General features: G+C 44.1%; 1 protein-coding gene across 1 annotated transcript in view; it reads left to right on the top strand.

Moving 5' to 3' along the window:
- Window positions 1–258: 258 nt before the first annotated feature.
- The window catches only part of CPD (carboxypeptidase D), a 750,705-nt gene continuing 728,539 nt past the window's right edge, over window positions 259–22,424 (top strand). The window contains exon 1 of the mRNA XM_069615245.1: window positions 259–926. Coding sequence (XP_069471346.1) covers window positions 334–926 — 593 coding nt within the window. The 5' untranslated portion in view covers window positions 259–333. The remainder of the gene's footprint in view (window positions 927–22,424) is intronic.

The following is a 22,424-nucleotide window of genomic DNA, read 5'->3' as shown; positions in this document are numbered from 1 at the left end:
ACATGGCCCCGCCTTTCCAATTACGTCACAGAGCTCAGTTCTAAGCCACAGACTCTTGCATGTCACGTTCTTTCTGAGGCCCCCTTGGTCTGCAGACCTTCCTCCCTCTTCCGCGATCTTTTCCTTCCTGATGTCTCTCTCACTTTCCTCCTGACGTCAGCCCAAAATACCCTCCTATTGGCGAGTTCCTTTCCTGTGAATGTGCAGCCCGAAGATTGGTCTCTTCTCCTATAGCTCCTCCCCCCAGTTTCTTGGCCGACGCCAGTCCTCTGACACCCGCCGGTTGCCTGGTGACAGCCGGAAGCTGCCCCCGTCAGTCCTGCCTTGCTGAAGATGGCGGCTCGGTGGATGGTGTGTCTGTGGTGGCTGCTGCTTGCTGTCCTCTTTCGCCCGGCATGTGCCGCGCACGTGAAGAAAGCACCAACGGACGACGAGGCTCGTTACACCCTCCCGGAGGAACTGGAGCCAAAGCTGCGGGCGCTGGCTGAGTCTACGGAAACTCCGGGGCTGGCCCAGCTCTATTCCATTGGGCAGTCTGCTCAGGGTAGACCGCTGTGGGTCCTGCGAGTGTCTGCAGCGCCGCCCGGGGCTCCTCAGGCGAAGCTGGTGGGGAATATGCACGGGGACGAAGTTCTCTCACGGGAGCTGCTGCTGCGGCTGGCCGATCTTTTTGTGCGCGAGTACCGGACAGACCCCCGCATCGGCCGGCTCCTCAACACTACAGAGGTACACCTGCTGCCCTCCCTCAATCCTGATGGATACATTCGGGCCCGAGAGGGCGACTGTCAAGGAGATCAGGGTGGCCGCGAGAACGGCCACTACAAAGACCTCAATAGGGGCTTCCCCGACCAGTTCAGCCCGAAAGAGGCCGATAGCCCTCGGGAGCCAGAAGTGCAGGCGATCATGGAGTGGATCCGAACCAAAAGGTGAGCCTGGCCTCCCTCGACCCTGCAATCGTCACTACAAGCCATTCCTATTCTTTCTCGAGCCCCTCTCCCCTACAGACGTAGCTACACATCCCTTCCCTCCCCGTGATGAACTACGCCTCCAGTCCAAATTGGGTGGTTACATTTGCGCGAACTAAAAAAATGAATCGAAAGTTATTATCCAATATCCTTATTGTTCAAACATTACGTACGGGTACTTGCCAATGTCTCACATCTACCACCAGAGATCGCCTATGCCAGGGACACCGTCATTATGTCTAGATGTACCCTTGAGTGCTCCTGTACCGATGTTGTATGCCAGGAAAACCTTTTTATTGGTCTAGCTTCACCCATAAGTGCCCTAACTCGGCACACTAAACCCAGGCGTAGCCCTCGTACACATGTGATTAATAAAAATGCCAGAACACCATCGACGTAATAGCCTTTCGTGCCTACACACTGTCTTATATACCAGTAACCGTTTCATATGGACAGGTTCAATTTGACATACACAGCCAGCGATACTGCCCCATGTGCCCATTTACAGACTCTTATGCCAGAAAAAGACTTGGGTGCCATCGTTCAGCTTAACATGCTGGGGAACTGTATTGACCAGTCAGACAAATAATCGATATGCCAGTTTCTAGACGGTAAATACGGACGGCAACAGTATACTCTTCCCTCGTTGAAGAGGTATAACGCAAGCAGCAGCAGTACAATTTTCTACCCACCTCCTCTTTAACTCACAGGAACAACTCAGCAGAAGCACACGCTTACCACAAAAACGGAAGTGCAAGCCCCATTCCCACAGAATGACTCCGGTCCGTGCGAGAAGCGGAAGTGCACGCTCCGTTCTTGCATTATGTAGAGCACATGTAGTTGCACGGCAAACTACACTTGCACCTTTGGTTCAGCGCAGTCAGCAGAAGTGCAATGTGCCCGCTAACAAAAATTCCCTATGTGTAGCTTCAATCAAGCGTTCCTTACATGGCTAGCCAGTCTAGTACAGATGGCAGCAATGCAGGCACCCCTCGCAAAATGGGCCCAGCTCAGGCAGCAACATTGTAAGCATCCTACCAACGCAATAGATAACAGCACTGCTGGAAGGAGGGAAGCTTCCTCCCTGCATAACATCAACAGCACGTGTCGGAGCAGTGCAGAGTTACCACCCACATAATGGCTGTAGGATGTGTGGCAGCAGTCCAAGTCTTTCAATTGGACTACATGTCCATCAGAGACAGCAACAGTTCATAGGCCTCCTCCACAAATCCTAATCCAGAACAGGACTGCGAAATGTATCCTTGCCCTCAAGCTCTGCAATCATATCTCTCCAGCTCTGAAATCCCTTCATTGGCTCCCAGTGGACGCAAGGATTATGTTTAAAACTGTCTGTATTGTCCACAATGCTTTCTGGGGCCTGGGTCCAAAATACCTTCAACTATCCCTCTGTAAATACCTTTGCTCCATGTCTAACTTCTTCAGGGTCAGTTGTTTTTCAAAGAAACAAGCTGGGGGTAGATCTGTCCTCGACAGGGACCTCCCTTTGGAACAGCCTCCCAGCCACCCTGAAACTTGAGGTGAAGCATCTCTGGTTCCGGAAGCACCTCAATACCTTCCTCTTCGCTTCTGCCTTTGCCCCTCTTCTCCCCTGTTGATCTGTTTTCTCTCTTGGCACCATGCTCCTGGCCACCCTTTGTCGGGCTCAGGTACCTGCTCACCCTCCTGCACTGCCTCAGAACCACCACTTGCACTGGTATCTGTATCTGTACACCTACAGTCCCCTCTTCTTTTTCTGCACTTATCAGATATACCCTATCTGACAAACTACGCACTTGCCTCTCCCTGTATTTATTTTACTCATTTATTGCACTTATTTATTCTGTTCTCTCCTTTGTGCTGCACTTTCCACTCTTCCCCCTTCCTTGCACTTGCGCTTCTTAATGTCACTGGGCCTAGTAAGATCGTCATTTTATTCTCCCTTTTTCCCCTCCCTTTGCTTGGTTGCGCTCTGAAACACTTGTGTATGAGCGCAAAATAAATAAAATATAATATATCACAAAATTGGTATGCATGCAGCTCCACTACAATACCAATTCGCACCTAACGGATGCAGCAGAGGCAGCAACAGATTAAGATTCTCTCCCGCAAAACTAATAAGACACAGGACAAATGGTCGACAGGTCAAATGGTCGAATTTTTTTTTTTGTTGTTTTTTTTCACATTTATTTATTTTTTTTGTTGGGGGTTCCCCCCCAACCACTTTTTTTTTTTTTTTTTTTTTTTTTTTGTTGCTAAAAAGCCCCTTTTTTCCCTAAACGAAAACCTAAAAAATATATATAAGGAAAAAAAAAATTCGACCATTTGTCCTGTCAACAATTTGTCTGTCGACCATTTGACTGCACACCCCCTGCACCAGCTATTTCTACAGTACATCTGTTAATCCTTCCCATCGCCCCTCTTACACTTCTTCCCCATCCAGCCCTGTTGGATATTGTTTTTTCTGCCATAATCGCCCGTTTGCTTCAATAATATTTTTTATAATTCTTGCTATCGCTTGCTTCTGCAGTTTTCCTACTTCATGGTATTTTTAACTAAGTAACCAGCCCTGGCTAAAAAATCTTTCATCAAACAAAATATTTTCCACAAACCATGGACCACTGTGAAATATTACCCACTTTCCTAATGGTGGTCAAGCGCCATTGATGAAGCATGCATAACATTTTTCAAGGTGTCGTGATAGTTTCTTTTCTTAGATTCCTTCAGATTAGGACCCACGTGCTGCGTTACGAGCAGTTTCTTCAGTTGATTGTTCAATAAAGACCCTTATCATAGTCTCTTATGACATCTGAAAGGATTATCAGAAATGGGCATCTGTCAGGATTGGGAAAGTGGGTCAGTGGGCGGCATTAGCAATATAAACTGGAAATCTAGGGAATAGCAATAATGGCAACTGGGCAGGTTGAGCAGTACTGATGGAGCAGGTAGGGAGTTTGCTTTAATGACCAAATGACAGGTGTTTAGCAATATTGATGGTATGGAGTAATCACAATGAAAAGATCACACTGGATTAGCCGCAATGATCATGATTAGCAATAATTACAAATCGGGCAGACCAAATGTTCGATTGCTCATGTATCTAATAGCAACCCTTGCCTACACCCTCAAAGTTATTGCCCCAGAGGCACATAACCCGTCAAGCAAAGCTCTATCTGCCAAAAGCATCTCCTCATTCAACCCCTATTTAATCTACCCAACAACCATTATATGTACACGCCCACCCCCTTAGGTGCAGCAGCTGACCCTCCTCAGTTCATTCAAATTCTTACTCAAGACTAATAAGATAAATTATGATCCATTAGCTAAATCAGAGAAATAAATGGTCCATTTTATTATGGGTATCATTTTGGCATAGCATCTGCTATCGCTAAGTTGCTACTTTGCAAACTCCCTAGTGGAACCAATTTGTTAGCTGACTTGCTAAGCAGCGGTGCCGTAACATTTGCTGGTTTCAATAGCTGGCTGTGAGTACTCCATAGCAATCAATGTTTTAATGATAGGTTATACTTTAATTGGGGTTGAACATCGTGTCATATTCCCGCCTGTGGTGTAATCGAGTGTGCAAGAGTACTCTGGTGTCTTTTCTGCTACTTATTATGTCTGTCCAAAATTGTGATCTTGGGCAGATATTTTCCTTATCTGCTTTTAGTTTTCTTATTGGATAAATCTGTTAATTTTTAAAAGTTTATAAATTGGACACCAGTATGAAGTGTTGTATCAAATAAAGGACAGTAGAGAAAATAGAGGCCGGGTGCAAAAATTCAAGTTGCAAGCTACTAGCCAGCCATAAAAAGTCACTTGCCACCTCAATTCTATGCATACACAAAGCACATCATTTCTTGCATGCCAAGAGTCAAATATCACTAGCCAATGCCTAGAGGTGAGTGCAAATTATGCACCCTGAGAAGGTGTAATGAAGTGCCAAGTTACTGCTTTTAGATCCCAATTTGGGCTTCCCTTGACCAGGTGGTTTGATTTTGGGCAAAGATTTATCTCCATGTATTTCAACTCCTTTATCTGACGAATGCTTTTGTTTTTCCCTTGTAATATTCAAACTAGGATTGGAGTGTATTTGCAACATTTGTATGTTTTAAATTTGTCTGATGGAGGTATTCTCACCTGTCACTGTCCCACACAAATACAAAAGGGTAAAGAGTGGGGGTGCAAGCTTCCCATCAGTAGTAGCTAACCAATGGAACTTCCTGCCGCCACAGCTAAGCGAAGAATCCTCATGCTGCACTTTCAGGAAGGCTCTGAAAACCTGGCTTTTGCTTAAACACCAGACGTTTCGGCATGGTTACCTCCCCATAGCCATGTGCACTTGACTCTTAGCATATTTGAGTGTAACTGGATGTAACGGCGCTGTGATGCCTGAGAGTTTTGTGCACTCTATAAATGTAAAATAAATGAGAGCAGCAATTTACAAGTTCGGCGGTTGCTTCAAAAAAAGGTAGCAGGCGTTCCTCTCCAGTAAGAACATGGCATGATAACCTGATCTGAGATGAGTTTGCAGCACACAGTTTTTGCTCACTGTACCTTTCACAGATGGGAAGTATACATCTGCATATCATGTTCTGAGATGAGATTGCAGCACACGCTTTTTGCTCCCTGTACCTTTCACAGATGGGAAATATCCATCTGCATATCAGTCTTTGTCCTGCCCACATGGGCAGTCCAGCACTGAAATGTTATGGTAATTCCTCTCTGAACAAGAGTACCAACAGCAACCACATATGTGTTTCAGCCTTGTTGGGCCTCATCAGTGAGGTGAAGTTGTGCCTCTGTGAGCACAGTGTGCAGGGAGTCCACGTCTGGTTGTCCCCAGGTACTCCGGGTGACCAACCCCAAGTTTCTTCTGGAGCGGAGCGCCTGCTACATTAAAAAAAAAAAAAAATATATATATATATATATATATATATATATATATATTTGCAAGGAACTTGGGGTTGGTTACCTGGGAGCAATCAGACGTGTACTCCCTGCTCACTGTGCTCAGGGAGGCACAGCTTCTCCTCACTGATGAGGCCCAACAAGGCTGAAACACGTGTATTGGATTGCCATTTGTACTCTTGTTCAGAGAGGAATTGCCATAGCATTTCGGTGCTGGACTGCCCATGTGGGCTGGACAAAGACTGATATGCAAATGGATATTTCCCATCTGTGAAAGGTACAGTGAGCAAAAAGCGTGTGCTGCAAACTCTCATCTCAGAACAGGCTATCATGCCATGTTCTTTCTGGAGAGGAGCGCCTGCTACCTTTTTTGAAAAAGTTGGAAGGTTGTCCCAGTCTCTATAGCTGGTGCAAGCTAAGCGGTCTGTCATTTTGTTTAGATTTACCCTCATGTGAAGTGATTTTTATTTTTTTCCTCCCCTCACTCTGTGCTTTTTGAAACCCTGGAATCCCAGGGAGAAAAATCATGAAATAATTACCACAGTGTGTGACATTTCTCCCTCACACCTTGTATCCTAGTTGGGGCATATTTTTCATACCTGGGTACTCATTGGTCGACCTCTGAAAAAGGCACACATGCCTTCGTATTGCGCGACAGACTGTAAACGTCTACTCTTCCCAGACAATGGGAATATGCATTAGTCTGAAAATTCTGAAGCTAGTAATGCCGACGAATCAAAGCCCTCTTTTTCACCCAGCATAAGTCTTTCAGTCACGCTGTTATTTCTCCAAAGCATGGCAAAAACCAAGTTCTTAGATTTTCGCAACTTTTTTAATGCATAGCATTTTGAATTGCTGTATTTCTTTCCAAATTGTGAACTGGCTACAGGTGCCATAATACAATATGTTGTGGGGAGGAACATCAGGATAAGTTTATTCATACATTAAATGAGACGGCATGATTTTTCTGTTTAATGTCCTAGCTTGTACTGCTGTCAAAAAGTTGATTAGTACAGACTTGCAGCATCTTGTTGTTATGGTTAATGCAAATAAAATGTAGTCCCACAAAAAAAACACTTTTTTTTCTACTAAAGAGACCTCACCAAACTGTCAGCATTCACAGGAGTGTGGGAGCCTCTTTACTGAGACAGAACATGGCCCAAATAACCTGTTCTATGGAATTTGTTCCAATCAGGAGGGTATACAACCATGTTTTAGCTTAATGAGCCCTTGACCAGGAGAAATCCATATGCATGTCCTTCTTGTCCCACCTACAAGGGCAGTCCCGTGGCACTGGGCACTGGTGCCGGTAATCCCTTACCGCCCTACTACGAGTTTCCCATTGCTGGTCCTCCCTTAACGCCTAGTTTTTCCAGGCGTTAAGGACGGGACCCGCAAAGGGACTCTGGAGTGAATAACGGTGTTGCAATTTGTGGTACAGTTATTAGCGCCTTCCCCATTCCCATTGAGCCCTATGGGGGCTCAAATGGGAATGGGGAAAGGCCCTGGTGAATGGGGAATTACCGGTCCCGCCAACCTTGGAATGGACCGGTAATTGCTCCATTCACCTGGGCGGAGTCGGAACGAGTTTGGAGGCAGCCATGGCGCTAATAGCACCATGGCTACCTCCAACCTCGTAATGAGGCCCTATGTCTGGATTACCCTTAGTTAGGGTAAACTCTTGAACTTTCTATCTAGATGGTTTATGTTCACTTTATGAATGGGTTTTTTGCCAAATTATTTTTCTTTGGAAAAATACACCAAAATGTTTTTTTCTTTTGGGCGGATGGTTCCCTATGCCCTATTAATTTCACTCTATTCCCGACCCCCCCCCACCCCCTTACATACCCTTCTCCACCCCCATGTTTTTTGATAGATTATGGAGCCGATTTATTTTTAATAGATAAAAACCCATTAAAAATCGACACCAAAACCCATTAAAAAAAACGACAGTTGTAAAATAAATGTTGTACCATCTAGACATCCCTAGAGGTTTGCTTCTAGGTGGCTGTTTAGAGCCATGTGTAATTAGTGCTCAGATTGTAAAAGGAAAAGTGAAATGAAGTAATCCAGTTTTAACCTTTGCTATGCCTGGACCTCAATGGTTTCCATTTGAAAAATAGACGTGTGTGTGTGTGGTTGTGTGCATAGAAGTTTTAAAGGCAATGTAAGGTTAATAGCTGCCTTGTCTGAATGTTTGAATGGAAGAATTTGTACCTTTGTTGGCAGCGTTAGGAGAAAAGGGCCTTTTTTTGTTTGCTTAATTGCTTGTGCTCCTATTCCAATATCCTTCACCTTTAATGAAGTGGACAGCTGGGGAGAATAGGGTACTTTGCAAGAATGTGGAGAGCTGTAGTGTGGGTTGTAGTGACCTCTGTCGAGAACAGCTTGATCACGTGCCTTATATCAGCTGTGCAACATTCTGACTTGTTCTAATATGTCTGGCTATTTGGCTTTTCTCTCCTATCATTACTTGCATTACTATCGCTGCCGCCGCCTCTTTTTCAAAAGGCCGCTTTTTCCCTGATTAACTGATCTGACTTCTGCCATGCTGCGAACCACTGATCCGGAGAGCAAATCTTCTTAGCTTTGTGAGACAGTGGACTTTTGTTTAGGAGCACAAACCAACATTTGTGAAGGGGTATGGTTACTTTCATAATCAGTGTACGTTGACAGTTCTGATGTGCAAAAGGAAGAAGGACTGGGGACTGAGTCCAATGATCTTGAAAAGTGTTTTCTATATAAATAAAGAAAATACAAACACAATCCAAGAGTGGTGGGGTATTAAGTGGTGTGCAGATGCAGTTCTATTTAAATCAATTGCACAGGGCCTTTACAACATTATTTATAAATGAAATCCGGCGTGAAATGCTTTTTTGGGGATGGAGGAGGGGTTGAGCTCCAGTCATAACAGCCTACTGCAAAGTGCTGACTGTTCTGAGAAGGCTTCAAGGTTAGTGGGTCCACATGCACTGTGTACTATGCACCCCAACTCTGCAAAACATGTTTGATTGCTTACATTTACAATCTGAAACTGACTTGGCCAACAAAGCACTATTGCTTGTGGCAAGATTGCAGTTGTACGTCAAATAATGGGGTCTCTGAAATTGGTATTTCTCTACATCTGTTGTTCAGTCTAGACTAGTGGTCTTCAAACTTTTTGACCCCGAGCCCCCCCTAAGAAAAATGTCTCCGGCCCAGGCCCCTCCTATAAACATGGACTCCAAAATTGTACTCGGTTGCGAACGGTTATCGGGCGCTGGAGTAGAATGGTGCCCCTAACGAAGGAGTGAATGCCAAACACCACGTTGTTTCAAAATCATTGCTTGCAAATCAGATTAGAGGACAAATATTTGTGAACATGGCACACCATTTTATCCCCATTCATTTAGCTGGGGAAACATTTCAGCAGATGTCATGTCCCCCCCCCCCCCCCAACATTTTCAGCAAAGGTACTCCACTGCTTGCCTCCTCTTCTCCATGGGGCATGGGGTGGGGGAGTGAAGCTGCAAAAAATGAGTTGTCCAAATTGCACACCACTTGTTAAGAAAAAAAGAAAGTATTGCTTAAGGTGGTAAAGACATTTTAGAAGTATAAAGGTGCAGGGGAGAAGACAACAACCCTGGCACAAAAATTGTAAATACAAAAAAGTCACAAGTAATGGTCTCCAAGAATAAAAGATATTCCCGTGCCCTGCACACTAGGATACTTCTTCAGAGTAAATTCTCGAAAGAGGTAAGGATCATTAGAGCAGAGCGGTAATGATCATCACAATATGATAAAGTTGAATGAAATATATCATACGTTTTGTAAGGATTTTTAGGTAAATAATCAACTTCTTAGCGCTTCAAATGATTTGTAGATGGGCTTCAAGAAGAAACAGAATTTATTCTGCTTTTCCCGCTCAAAGCGTTGCCTTCATCAACAGCATTACTATTCAATTTTTCAGAATCCCAAAACCTGCTCGCCTCCTCTCCCCATGCCCCCTAATGTAGGGGGTTGCAGAGGGGAGAGGGGCGCAGGGGGGACCGGTGCTGCATTAATAATGCGGCTCCCCCCATGGCAGATTGCTGGGCTCCAGCAATCTGCCATGGGGGAGCCGCGTTGTAAAAAACACCGGCAGGGCAGTTTCAGTCCCCTGCTCCCCTCTCCTCCTCCGTGCCCCATGGAGGAGAGGAGGCGAGTGGGGGACCAAAACTGCTCTGCCGGTGCTGTATTAATAACGCAGCTCCCCCATGGCAGACAGCAATCTGCCATGGGGGAGCTGTGTTATTAATACAGCACCGGCAGAGCAGTTTTGGTCCCCCGCTCGCCTCCTCTCCTCCATGCCCCCTAATGTGGGGGGTTGCAGAGGGAGAGGGGTGCCTGAGGGCCCGGTGCTGCAAAAATAACGCGGCTCCCCCCATGGCAGATTAGTGGGCTCCAGCAATCTGCCATGGGGGAGCCGCGTTGTAAAAAACACCGGCAGGGCAGTTTCAGTCCCCTGCTCGCCTCTTCTCCTCCATGCCCCATGGAGAAGAGGAGGCGGGCAGGGGACCGAAACTGCTCTGCCGGTGCTGTATTAATAACGCAGCTCCCCCCATGGCAGATTGCTGGGCTCCAGCAATCTGCCATGGGGGAGCCGCGTTGTAAAAAACACCGGCAGGGCAGTTTCAGTCCCCTGCTCCCCTCTCCTCCTCCGTGCCCCATGGAGGAGAGGAGGCGAGTGGGGGACCAAAACTGCTCTGCCGGTGCTGTATTAATAACGCAGCTCCCCCATGGCAGACAGCAATCTGCCATGGGGGAGCTGTGTTATTAATACAGCACCGGCAGAGCAGTTTTGGTCCCCCGCTCGCCTCCTCTCCTCCATGCCCCCTAATGTGGGGGGTTGCAGAGGGAGAGGGGTGCCTGAGGGCCCGGTGCTGCAAAAATAACGCGGCTCCCCCCATGGCAGATTAGTGGGCTCCAGCAATCTGCCATGGGGGAGCCGCGTTGTAAAAAACACCGGCAGGGCAGTTTCAGTCCCCTGCTCGCCTCTTCTCCTCCATGCCCCATGGAGAAGAGGAGGCGGGCAGGGGACCGAAACTGCTCTGCCGGTGCTGTATTAATAACGCAGCTCCCCCATGGCAGCTTGCTGGGCTCCAGCAATCTGCCATGGGGGAGCTGCGTTATTAATACAGCACCGGCAGAGCAGTTTTGGTCCCCTGCTCGCCTCCTCTCCTCCATGCCCCCTAATGTGGGGGACGCAGGGGGAGAGAGGCGAAGGGGGGACCGGTACTGTATTAATAACGCGGCTCCCCCGTGGCAGATTGCCACGGGGGAGCCGCGTTATAAATAAACGGTCACTTACCTCTCACAGGCGGCGGCAGCAGGAGCAAGGAACACAGGTCACCACAACGCAGCCTGGACGTGCGATCCAAATGCAGGAAAGCGCGCGTCCAGGCTGCGTTTATTTCCTGTTTCATGGCCACGCCCCCAGCACATCCCACTGGCTGAGCATGTGCATGGGAGCCAGTGGCTCCCCATTGCACATGCTCAGTTCAGTGCAGAAAAAAAAGAAAAAAAAAAGCGTTACTCTTCTTCTGCGGCAGGCATCGCGCGTCCCCACAGATTGAAGACCTCTGGTCTAGACTCTAATTTCGTCTCACATGGTCTAATGTTAAAGGAAAGGGCAGCACACACTTGTCCTAACTCCACAGCATGCTCTTCATCTTGTATCATCTGCTTTTTTTATGATCAAATTTGCCCACTATGTTTAATCTATCAGCGGTACATGCTCTCTAATCGTGCTTTTTAAGTTCCTCCATTGCTAAAGAAACCATCTATTGATTCCTCACCTGTTTCACGTGTATCTGATAACTGCTGAAAATAATTGTGTAATCACTGGCGTCTGCTGCTTTTCTCCCTTCTCATTTAAAAAAAATGTATTCTTGGTATTTATTTTATTTAAAATGTTTACCATCAATATCGCATTATCCATACAAAACATTACAATTCCACATTTCATCATATTAAAACTTAAGGTCAGTAAAAAAATAATTCATCCTTATTTCTCTTAACTTATAAAACAAAGGATAGACATGATCTTACATATTCATCCAATACTAATTTTTCTAACATGTTTTTTGAACACTTCATCCAAACATTTAGTCAGTGCGAATATTACTTTGAAATCATCACCCTGCACATCTAAGTAGATTGTTCTTAGCGCTCTCAACGCGGGACAAAATAAAGTTAAATGCTGTAAGGTCTCTGTCGCCTTGTTACACAATCTACAAACTCAGTCTATAAAATCTCCTTGGTTTCAAGATATTAAAACCTCCTTTATGTTAAATATATTCAATCGAAACCTCCCAAAACAATTCCGGTGCTAAGGGCCAGGGAATTTGACCAGATATTTTGGAAGCACGTTCAAACATTTAATAACGTTGTTTAGATGTACAAACAATTGAAATTCCTTTTTCCTGGTCTGTTTCCATCCAATTTTTACACTAACTTTTAAAAAAATGGAATCCGGATACATTTTTAGCAGCTGTTCAGTTGCACCCACGCTGCTTAGGACATCTCTGCACTGCCCTGTCCACAATTTTAATACGCAGTCATAAGCCCAACCTTTCCTATTGTTTAAGACAGAATTGAGGAGGGCTAGTGTCCATAATTAATTTACGAAATCGTGCAGGACCTTTACAAATCACCATGGCGTGGATTGAAAGAAGGCCCGGTTAATTCCTTCTGATTGTAATTGGGATGCAATTTGGCCAACACAGGATTCTTCTCCAGAAAGGGCCATCCAGTGGTCCCCAAATTGCCCATGGGAGGCACAGAGAAGACTCTGACCCATATAATAAAATTGGAACTTCTTTTTGTTTGTTAAACGTTAACACCGGGATTAGTGAACAGTTGCCAAATTCTTTGTGTATCACAACTCCTTGAGCAGTCAGGCTCTTTGCTTTTATTTTTAACTCCGCAATCCACAGGGCATCGTTTACACTTGAATTCACACACATTCCCAAGTATCTTATCACTTCACCTGGTTTTACAAACATTGTTCCTATTGACCACTGAAACGAAGTTTTTCTGCTTCTTGTAAGCTTCTGCAACACCAAGATCGTCGATTTTTGCTACATTTATTTTTTAACCATTATGTTCTACATAATCCTGCAAGATTTTCAATTTCCACTGTAATCCAATTGGTGTTTGTTCAAGGATGATCAAATCAACGGCATACATCATTTATCCTCGGAGGGAACGCATAGGGTGGATTCATGACATCCTTCAAGTCAGAAATGAATAAATTGAACAAAGCAGAGGCCAAAGGGCACCCCACTTTAGTCCTCTGTAGATGTTAATCTTACCAGACAAAAGATCCAAACTATTCAATCTCACCTAAACGGATGTTTCCATATAAAGGGCTTTGATTGCCAGGGTAATTCCAAGTAAACATTTTCCTCCAAAGCATATCTCGATTTATGCTATCTAGAGGCTTGCTCTAGATCTACGAAGGCTAGACATAGGGCCTCATTCATGGAAGTGTTCTATAATGGCGCAATCACATAGGAAAACGTTCCATGAATCAGGCCCGTAGTCTAGACCTTTCATTCATCGCTCTGAATTTAACAAGTTCAAGTTGCATCCAACCTCTTTTTTACAAAACCCATTTGGCGGCTGTCGTATGTTCTGACCTCGGCCCCCATTCTTTCAACCTCACCAATACCAATGAATCAAATATTTTCCGCAAAACATCAAGAGGAGCAATATGGCAGTAATTGTTAGGATCCGCCCTGTTGCTCTTCTTGAAGATCGGGACCAATATAGCCGTTTTCCATGAGTAAGGAAAATCCTTGACTCTCATGATTTGACTGAGCAAGATCATACAGAAATCCGTCCATTCTTCCAGGGCAGACCTCAACATACGGTTTGTATGTCCGTCCAGTCCTGGGGCACGGGAGGTACTAACTTTCCTAATCGGATCCATTATCTCTTCTTTGTCAAAAGAGATTCCCCCTTCTTTTTTGTCCTTAAAAAAAGTGGGTCCAGTTACTTTGCTTCAGTAGCAGTGAACAACTCCCCGCCCCATATTGTTGGGCTCCTTTCTCTCCAGAGACAGGATTGCTCTACATAGCTATTTCGCAGTTCCCTATGTTATTTAAAACTTGCCACAGATTCCTAGAATTATTGGTAGATGGTATTCTGAGCTTTGCCTCCGCATTATGTTGGAGAACAATGCTCTTATGCAAGATAAACCAATTCTTATACTGCGGTCTCCATTTTTTTTATGACAAGCAGCTCTGACCAGACCAGGAAGATTTGCATATTCTGATGTCCATGTGTAGCTTTTTCTTTTGAATGATCTCTTTATCGTAGGTGTCTTGGTTTAAACTGAGGTTTTCCCCTTTTTGTTTTAAGTTCAAGTACAGCGTTGTAATCGATCCCAATAGGGCAACGTCTCGATGCAGTGAAATATTTTTTGCTCAAACGAGGCACGTCAGTTGGCTTTAACCACAACCTTTTGCATCCGGTTTCTACCTCAACCTTAGCCACCCACCACTCTTGATTCCTCTCTACAGGAAGACACCATGTCGGTTTTAATAAGTCATGATCGCTTTTATGTGTTGGAATTACATCTTAAGATTTTACCAGATGAGTAGCGTTGTGTGGCACAAATAATCAAGATGTGGAATTCTGAGTTCCTCTGTGCCATGTAGGGGCAGCTGGCATGTCCCCCTAGTGTGTGACCTTTTAGTATTTAACCATTTCTCTCTTGTAGGTCCATGACCCCAATTGCTGCTCTACCTTTCTTCCCTGTGAACTCACCCCGGACGTCACTTCATTTGCTTGGATCAATTACTAGACAATCTATATTCAAATCGCCACACAAGATGATCCATGGATCTGGCAGCAAACTATTAAAATCGTCAATTAAGGACCTTGCACAATCTAAAAAACAAGTTGTTTCCCATGCCATAGGGTTCCAGTACACATTGATGATTACTAACTAGCTTTCCCTGGATCGTTTTTGAATGTACCGGTTGGGGTTACTCTCTTCCTGAACACTGAAACCTGTGCAATTCTTTATAAATGTCAGTAAATCAACAGATAGTCTTCCCTTCAAACTTTTTATGGTACAATTCAAATACAAACTTAAACCACCTAAAATGGTGATGTTGGTCATCCAAGACTCCTGGAGACATAAAATATCAATTTCAGACCACACAATCGTCATTATTAAATAAATGAACAAACCCCCTAGTATTCCAGGAACCCATAGTAATCACCTCAACCCGAGCTTGCTCTTGACATTGTTTTTGTGTGTTGTCAATGCACCTGCCAAACAATCCCACGAGTCCACCCTCTACAAATTTGATTTATCATTCCTTTTTTTCTACAGTCGTTCTTTTAGAGTTATTAGTAACATTAAATGTTATCTTTAAGGGATTTGATGGCTTTATTATAGTACTGAGGCAACAAACGATTTTTAAAATCAACTTGAGGATTTGGTTGTCCTGCCCCTACTCTTAACTTCAACTCCCCATGCCACCCCTATCTTTTGCCTTACAGTGGAATTAATGTTCCTTCTCTGAAATAGCAAAATCCAAAGGATGCAAGGACCCTGCTGCAGCTTGTCGCAAGTTACGGATTAAGTTATATGCAAATGCACCCAGTCGTGTTGTTTTTCATTAATAAATTCAACTACAGCAATGTCAACAGATTCAATCGCTCTCAGCTCTGGAATATAATGAAAAAGGTGCAGCACATTACTACGGTTCAGTATCAAACCATCATCGCTAGTCAATATTCTCTCTAGGGTTATGGTGTTCTCTGTGCGGTTCACCCCCTCCCTCTCTCCGCTCAGTAGGAGTTCTTGTTTTTAGTTCAGTGAGTTTGGCTGACCATCCTTTTAATTGCCTCCTTTTCTGTGTTCTGTTACCAATCGACGGAGCCTTTTAAACAAATGTTCTATGCAGCATAGCTCTGGTTTCTCATGCTCTTTCCGTCATTCTAAAGACATGATCTGCCTCAAGACATTTTTCTGCAAGAGTCAAAAACACAGCTCTTTGGTCAGTTCTATTTAAACTTTCCTACACTTCTCTTGGGGGCTGTCTCTTTATTTGGCCGTCCCTTGTGTCAGAACTTAAATTGACTCCAGGAGCTATATGCAATGCCACTCAATCTACTATTTCATCGTCGTAAACCGAGATATTCATTATATCATTTCCAGGGGTGATGAGCTGCATCACCCCATTTTTGTCTTGTGTATAAGAATTTACACCTTGGTTTTGCTCTGTTTTCTTTGACCTAGCGTTTTTCCATCGTGGGTCTTGCTCTATTACAGGTTCTGGCGAACAACCTCTCAGATTACGCAAGAATTCTTTTCGTGAGTCATTTGAAAGTTTTATACATGTGGCATATTTTTACTTTTGTCTGTTGCTATTGATTGGCTTTACTCGGCTGTTTTTTTTTTTTCTTCTGCTAAGCATAAACAATTGAAAAATTGGTATCATCTTGGGTGGGAGGGGCACTAGATGAATTTAACCTTGTCATAAATCTTTCAATTGGTTCTCTGTCTGGCGATAATGCAATTACGTTTACTTGATTAGTCGTCCGTTCAGTATGAGGAGTATTCCTCTTGAGTTTCAACCGCAGATGTCACATTCCTCTTCTCCTGATTCAGAGGCAAATTGTCCAAAATAACAGCTCCCATAGCCTGCATTGATTGAACACAGTAGGTGCCGGTCATCAGCACTTCTTCGGGACTCCTTGGGTCAGTCAGCATGCTTGCGTCATTCTTACTCCAGTTTGTATATTTACTAGCTGGCAAAAATAAGATGTTCCTTCTTACTGCCCTTCAACGTCCTCCGAGCTTCTCTTGTAATCGCCATCAGCAATTTTTTGTTATCCCTGGTCTCTGTTAGATGCTTATGCGTCTGGTTCTGCAATTAGTTTCCTCGTTCCAGTCTGCTGTGCATAGCTGTTATAAATGACTCAATATAAATCAACTTGGTATGCATCCTGGCCGTCAGGGTAGCCTGGTCTTTGTAACTATCGTGTATAGACCCATAATGTTTTAAGAATGGAGCCAACAATATCGTCAAAGCAGACATTACATTTGCTTGAATATGTAATTCTGTAGGCTTCTCAGAATTATGAACGCCACTAGATCTTTGCTTTTATAGTTTTCCGTGGCTTGCTGTGACTATAAGAAGACTCAGAGGAGGATCCAGAGTCCGATGTAAAAACTCTCCTAACAGGCTCATTTGTCAAGAGGTCCAAATGATCAAAGTTGACCTCAAAAGAGAGGGCTTGGCAGTATTAGCCACCAGTGACTGTTAGCTCCGCTCTCTGATGCTTCTTTGGGGGGAGTACTGAGTCTCATTCCACATAGTCATCATTTAATAATTTAGGTCAGATTTCTTGCAAGCCAAAGCCCTGCTCCTTTGAGGCTGTGTTGAAATGCCAGCTATGTCACAAGATAACCTTGCAGCCAAAGTTAAATTCCAAGTAATCTCGGTTTCCACATCTAATTTAGCCAGGCACTGAGGAGCTGGTTGAAATTGCTGACTTGACCGTAACATAGATGATCTACTCTAATTGCATGCAGGGGGCAAGTCCAGAGCGGTGACTGTAAACCATTTCTGTATACAAGGTTTTGTGGTGGATGCTCGGTTCACTTTCAACACTGACTCCACATTAGTAGATATTGATGTTGTATCTGCTGCGCTCAGAGAGAAAGAGCCACCAGCCATCAAGTCTGTCTTTCGCTCCAACCACTATTGCCGCCGCCCTCCCGCGGCCCCAATCGAGCTCACTCTCCCTCGACCCTCCAACTGGGGAGTCGCCATCCTGAAGCAAACAAGTAGACATTTGCACGGGCAAGGTTATCGTCTGACTGTTCAAACTGTTCCTCGTTAAGGCCTGTTCCGCTACTTCTGTTAATCTTCCTTCCCCATCCATTATCTTAGCTATAGTAATCATGACCCTCTGCTCTAAGGTCTCTTGTGTTTGGGGCCACCCCAAGTCTTCACCCACATAAGCTTCCTTCCTCTATCCCCCCTGGCTAAACCTTACGTCTGGTGACGTGCTCCCCCCCTCCAGAAAACAAGGGGTCACTTTTGGGGGTAGATGCGGGAGTAGGCCCGGGGGAATCCAGATGAGTTACCTTGATTAGGTTGTCCATTGTCTGCTGATCGAGAAACGGGGGTGCTTGCTACTTGCTAAGAACTGCAGGCGGACTTGGGGTCTTGTCCTCTATAGCACTCCCTTTTTCTGTGTCCTGATTCCGCTCCATTGCTGCCATCTTTCCCCCAGCGAGGGCACCAAGTCGCAGCAATCACAGTGCACACTAGAGCAGAGGCGGCAGAGATTGTTTTCCCGGAACCATACTCCTCCTTTCAAACGGGGAACACAGGAAACACTGCAGTACCCTAAGTTTTGAAACTGCCTTTCATGCTGTTGATCGTTCAATTGAAACTGCCCTTCTTGCTGTCAGTCGTTTAAAGCTAGCCTTTGTCTTGGAACTTTTGGATCTATCAGTATAATTTGACACTGCTCATCACCCTGCACTTATCGCCAGCCGTTTTTGAAACTGTTTTTTCCCCTTTTCCAAAATCCATGGTTTTCAGTTTCTTGGAAAGGATTGTCATCTGCTTCTTCTACCATTTGTGCCTGGTGTTACTCAAGGTTCGGTCACTGATCCCTTATTGTTCTCTCTATAAAATTCCTATGGTTTTTTATAAATCGCCTCCTTTTGGCTTTTTGATTACTTTCTGTGCAATCAGGTTACCATTTTCTTTGCATTTGGCACTACTTTTGCTTTTGTACTACTTGCCTGTCGAACCAGTGTTGAGTACTAGCTTGTAACCCATTATGTGTCTAAATTCCTATGGTGCTAGAATATATTTGTTACCCCACTTCATTTCATATCCCCATCCCATTTTATTTTCCTCCTGCTATTGTTCTTCTGTCTTCTTCTGCTTGCAGTTTGGTTTTTATATTGAATACTTCACGAAAATTTGATTTTTGCTTCCTCTCCCAACTGCTAAGCGTTCAAGCTGAAGGTTTTGTCTTGTCTAAGCGAATGTTGTTGCTTATTATTATTGTATTTATTGAGCGCGGACCTAGCTTCGAGAAGCAACGGAGCACTTTACCAAGGTATACAACAATACAGATGCATAACGGAGCGCTTTTCAGAGAACAGAACAGATATACAGTGGGGGGGTCGGATATAGAGGGGCACAGAGGAAGGGTACATCTGTACCAGGCAGCGTCTAGCAAATCGAGGGGTGACGTGATGGCCTAGGTGTTGAGGAGGGACTCCTTGAAGAGGTGGGTCTTGAATTATTTTCTGAATTGTAATAGCATGGGGGCGAGTCTGATGCTGACCGGGAGCAGGTTCCATAGTCTTGGGGTGTAGGAAGAGGAGGCTTGTTTTCTGGTCCTTTCCTTTTTGCAGCAGCGATTTCAAGTCAGCACATGTCCTGGCTTCTGGTGGTTCGCGGTCCACCAGTGATGCAGAGTTTCTCAGTGAGGTAGCTGGGTGACTTGAGTGGGGACTGCCTTCTAGATGATGCAGCAAGACTTGAAGGTGATATGTGCGTGCAGTGGGAGCCAGTGAAGGTCTAACCAAATATCCTTTTGTTTCAAACTATCGGCGTCCTGCTGTGCGCTTTTTATTTGGAGATGGCATTATCTTTCACTTGATCACTCTAGGCTCTATTAGCTTACATTTCTTATTTTCAATTTGATTCTGATTTTGCGTTCAAACGCATTCATCTCGTTATCTTCGTTTTTACCTTGCAGTAGCCTTTTTGTCTTGCCTTCATCCAAGTTTCAACCTTTTGAATGTTGGCCCTCAAGGTTTGAAATGTTTGCTTCTTGTTCCATCTCTGGCAATGTTTAAAAACGTCAGAGGCCAAGGATCTTCAAAACTGCTTTTGAATCGTGCCTCCTTATTTTTCATTTCAGTTTTTCTACTGTTCGTTTTTCATTTTGACTGTATTGCAATTACATTGAAAGCTCTTTGTATAAAAGCTATAAGTGGAAATCAAAAGAAATACATTTTCCTGGTTGACAGCAACTTTGGTGACCTCCATGTTGGGTTAAACCGTTTACCTTTATGCTTTCCAATGTTACAGGTGTCGATAGTGTCTATCCCTATGATAGGAGTTGCATACAGTGAATTGAATACCAGGGCTCGAAATTAAGATTGGCTCAGCAGGAGCAAAAAGTAGCTCCTGGGTGTCCAGCATTAACCAGTGACCAGGAGCTACCACTGGGAAACTAGGAGCTAGCACAAAGCGTTCCACAAATACTGGAAATGTATAATTTTGTCCATTATGTATGTTCCCCCTTTATGATTTAAATGTCAAATAGATGTGTCCTAATGTTTATTTACACTTTGTCCCAAAGGCTCACACAGGTGTGTTTGGCATACATTGGCCGGGGGATCCAAAAATAGCTCCTGGTAACTGTTGGTGTCGAGCTAACCAGGCTCTTCTAGGCTAAAAGCAGGAGCTAATTAGCATTAACTCACGTTTCTGACCACCTTGGCGTGGAATGTTAAGACCCAAACAGTCCGTCTTCTGCGTGCAAAACATAGGTGGCAAAGAAACTGGGCTTGTTGCCCAAAACCAAGGGCATAGAACACTTGGAACCTAACCCGCTGTTGCATTTGAGTCAATGTCCTTCGGTTTTAGCACACGTAATTACAGGCTTGGGGCATCTATTTACAAAGTTTATCTTGCTAGGACATTTGGAATGTGTGTGGTAAAATCCGATAATTAAATAATGCATCTCGCTTCACCTCAGAAACCACAAAATTAAATGCGTCAGAGCTGCCAAGCTTTGTTGTCTTACACTGGTGAAATTGAGACAATATGTGATATAACTTGTGTTGGCCTTTGGGGAAAAATTTCAGATAAGTAAAGACTTGATGCCATGTCTGACCTCCGGTTTACGTTTTGACAAGTCGCACACTTTCTGAATGCTTCGTTCTTCTAAAAGATTTCTTTTGATTTTTCTTTAAAAAACTAAATCGTAAGATTGTTTCTTTTTTTTGCTTTCGAGCTAATTCGGGGTAAAGCACGGATCAAATTTATTCTACACATTCCCAGACACGCATTTAATATTACACCGGTATATATGTATGTGGCACAAGCGGACTTGAGTGCTGTTGATGTCAAGCCAACCAGGGTCTCTAAGCTAGAACGAGGAGCTAAACGGCTCAGTCATTTTCAACCCTGTACAACAAATGATTTGCTGCAGCTTTGTACTGAGGTTTGAGAGAGAATCACATTTTGTTGTGTCTTTTCTATTGGAAAAAGACACTGCACTACACATTTATCCCACTGTGTACTTTCAACGTTTGTGCTCTGCAATTTTAAATCACGTGTGCTGCCCTTAGGCAGATTATCACAACTCGGGAGTCCAGGGTAAGGGAGGGAGAGAAAATGTAGCACTTCTGCCGCAGGTGGCTGAAAATGCTCTAGCGCAGGGTTGTCCAAATCCACGTGTATAACAAGGGGAGTTGGTAGCCGCCGATTAGAAATGGAACACGCTGTTAATTTTGTATGCTGTTCTATTCAGGCAGAATTGTCTTGGTATTCAAATAAATCGACTATGGCCCACGTTTTTCATTTAGGTATTGCAGTACATTGAGCTACGAGACTAGTTTTGAGTCAATCGGTCTTATTCATAATCTCATTTGTGAAAATACATGAATTTAATTACATGTTACTCAGCACAAAGGTAGTAGGACAATCAAGGTAATGCATACCATTTTTCTGAGACGAAAACATACATCAAATCTGAGCATCAGTCTCAAAGTTTTGTAACATGAAACATTTTCACGAAAACAGAAAGGACATTGCTTTACAATCATAGAATACAGTGAGGTTTACAATGCAAAAAACTGCTGAGATGCATTGGCGAAACTCAATACCAGCAGGAATGGAAAAACGAGCACCATAATACATTTATATACATGTTCCATAAATGAATGGTGCAGTCGGGAAGGACGTCCAGGGTGCAAGAGTCGCTGTCCTTTTTAAATGAGGTAGACTCCTAGTGTTTCTCTGTAGTTTGGTAGGTTGTATACGAATTGTTTGTTTTACAACTGTTCGAATTACAATTGACCTTTTCACAATTGACCGAATTGTGAAGGTCAATTGTAACATATATGTGGGGGGAAACCCCCCACCCAATGCCAAACCCCCCCCAAAACCCATGTATATATTTTGTGACCCTTTAAATTCGGTCAATTATTCATTTGAACAATTGTAAACAAACAATTTGGGTAATACTGTTTGGTAATGACCAATCCTTGGGCCTGACACCTGATGGATTTTCAGGATATCATTCAGTAATATTAATGAGAACAAATGTGCGTACATTTAGAATCACTGTATGCAAATTTATCTGATGAATATTGAGGTTTTCTGAAAATCCAACATGGTTCCGGGCGCACCCAGACAACCCTGCTCCAGAGCATCGGAGGAAGGGAACAGGAAAAGTGGGCATGAGAGGACCTGCTTATCTTTCTCCCTCTCCCGAATCGGCTCTAACTTTTAGCCAATG

The sequence above is a fragment of the Ambystoma mexicanum genome, chromosome 9 (assembly GCF_040938575.1).
Source record: "Ambystoma mexicanum isolate Mex_15411 chromosome 9, UKY_AmexF1_1, whole genome shotgun sequence".
Classification (NCBI taxonomy): domain Eukaryota; kingdom Metazoa; phylum Chordata; class Amphibia; order Caudata; family Ambystomatidae; genus Ambystoma; species Ambystoma mexicanum.
The sequence above is the reverse complement of the archived record's forward strand: the minus strand, read 5'-3'. Positions and strand labels throughout refer to the sequence as shown.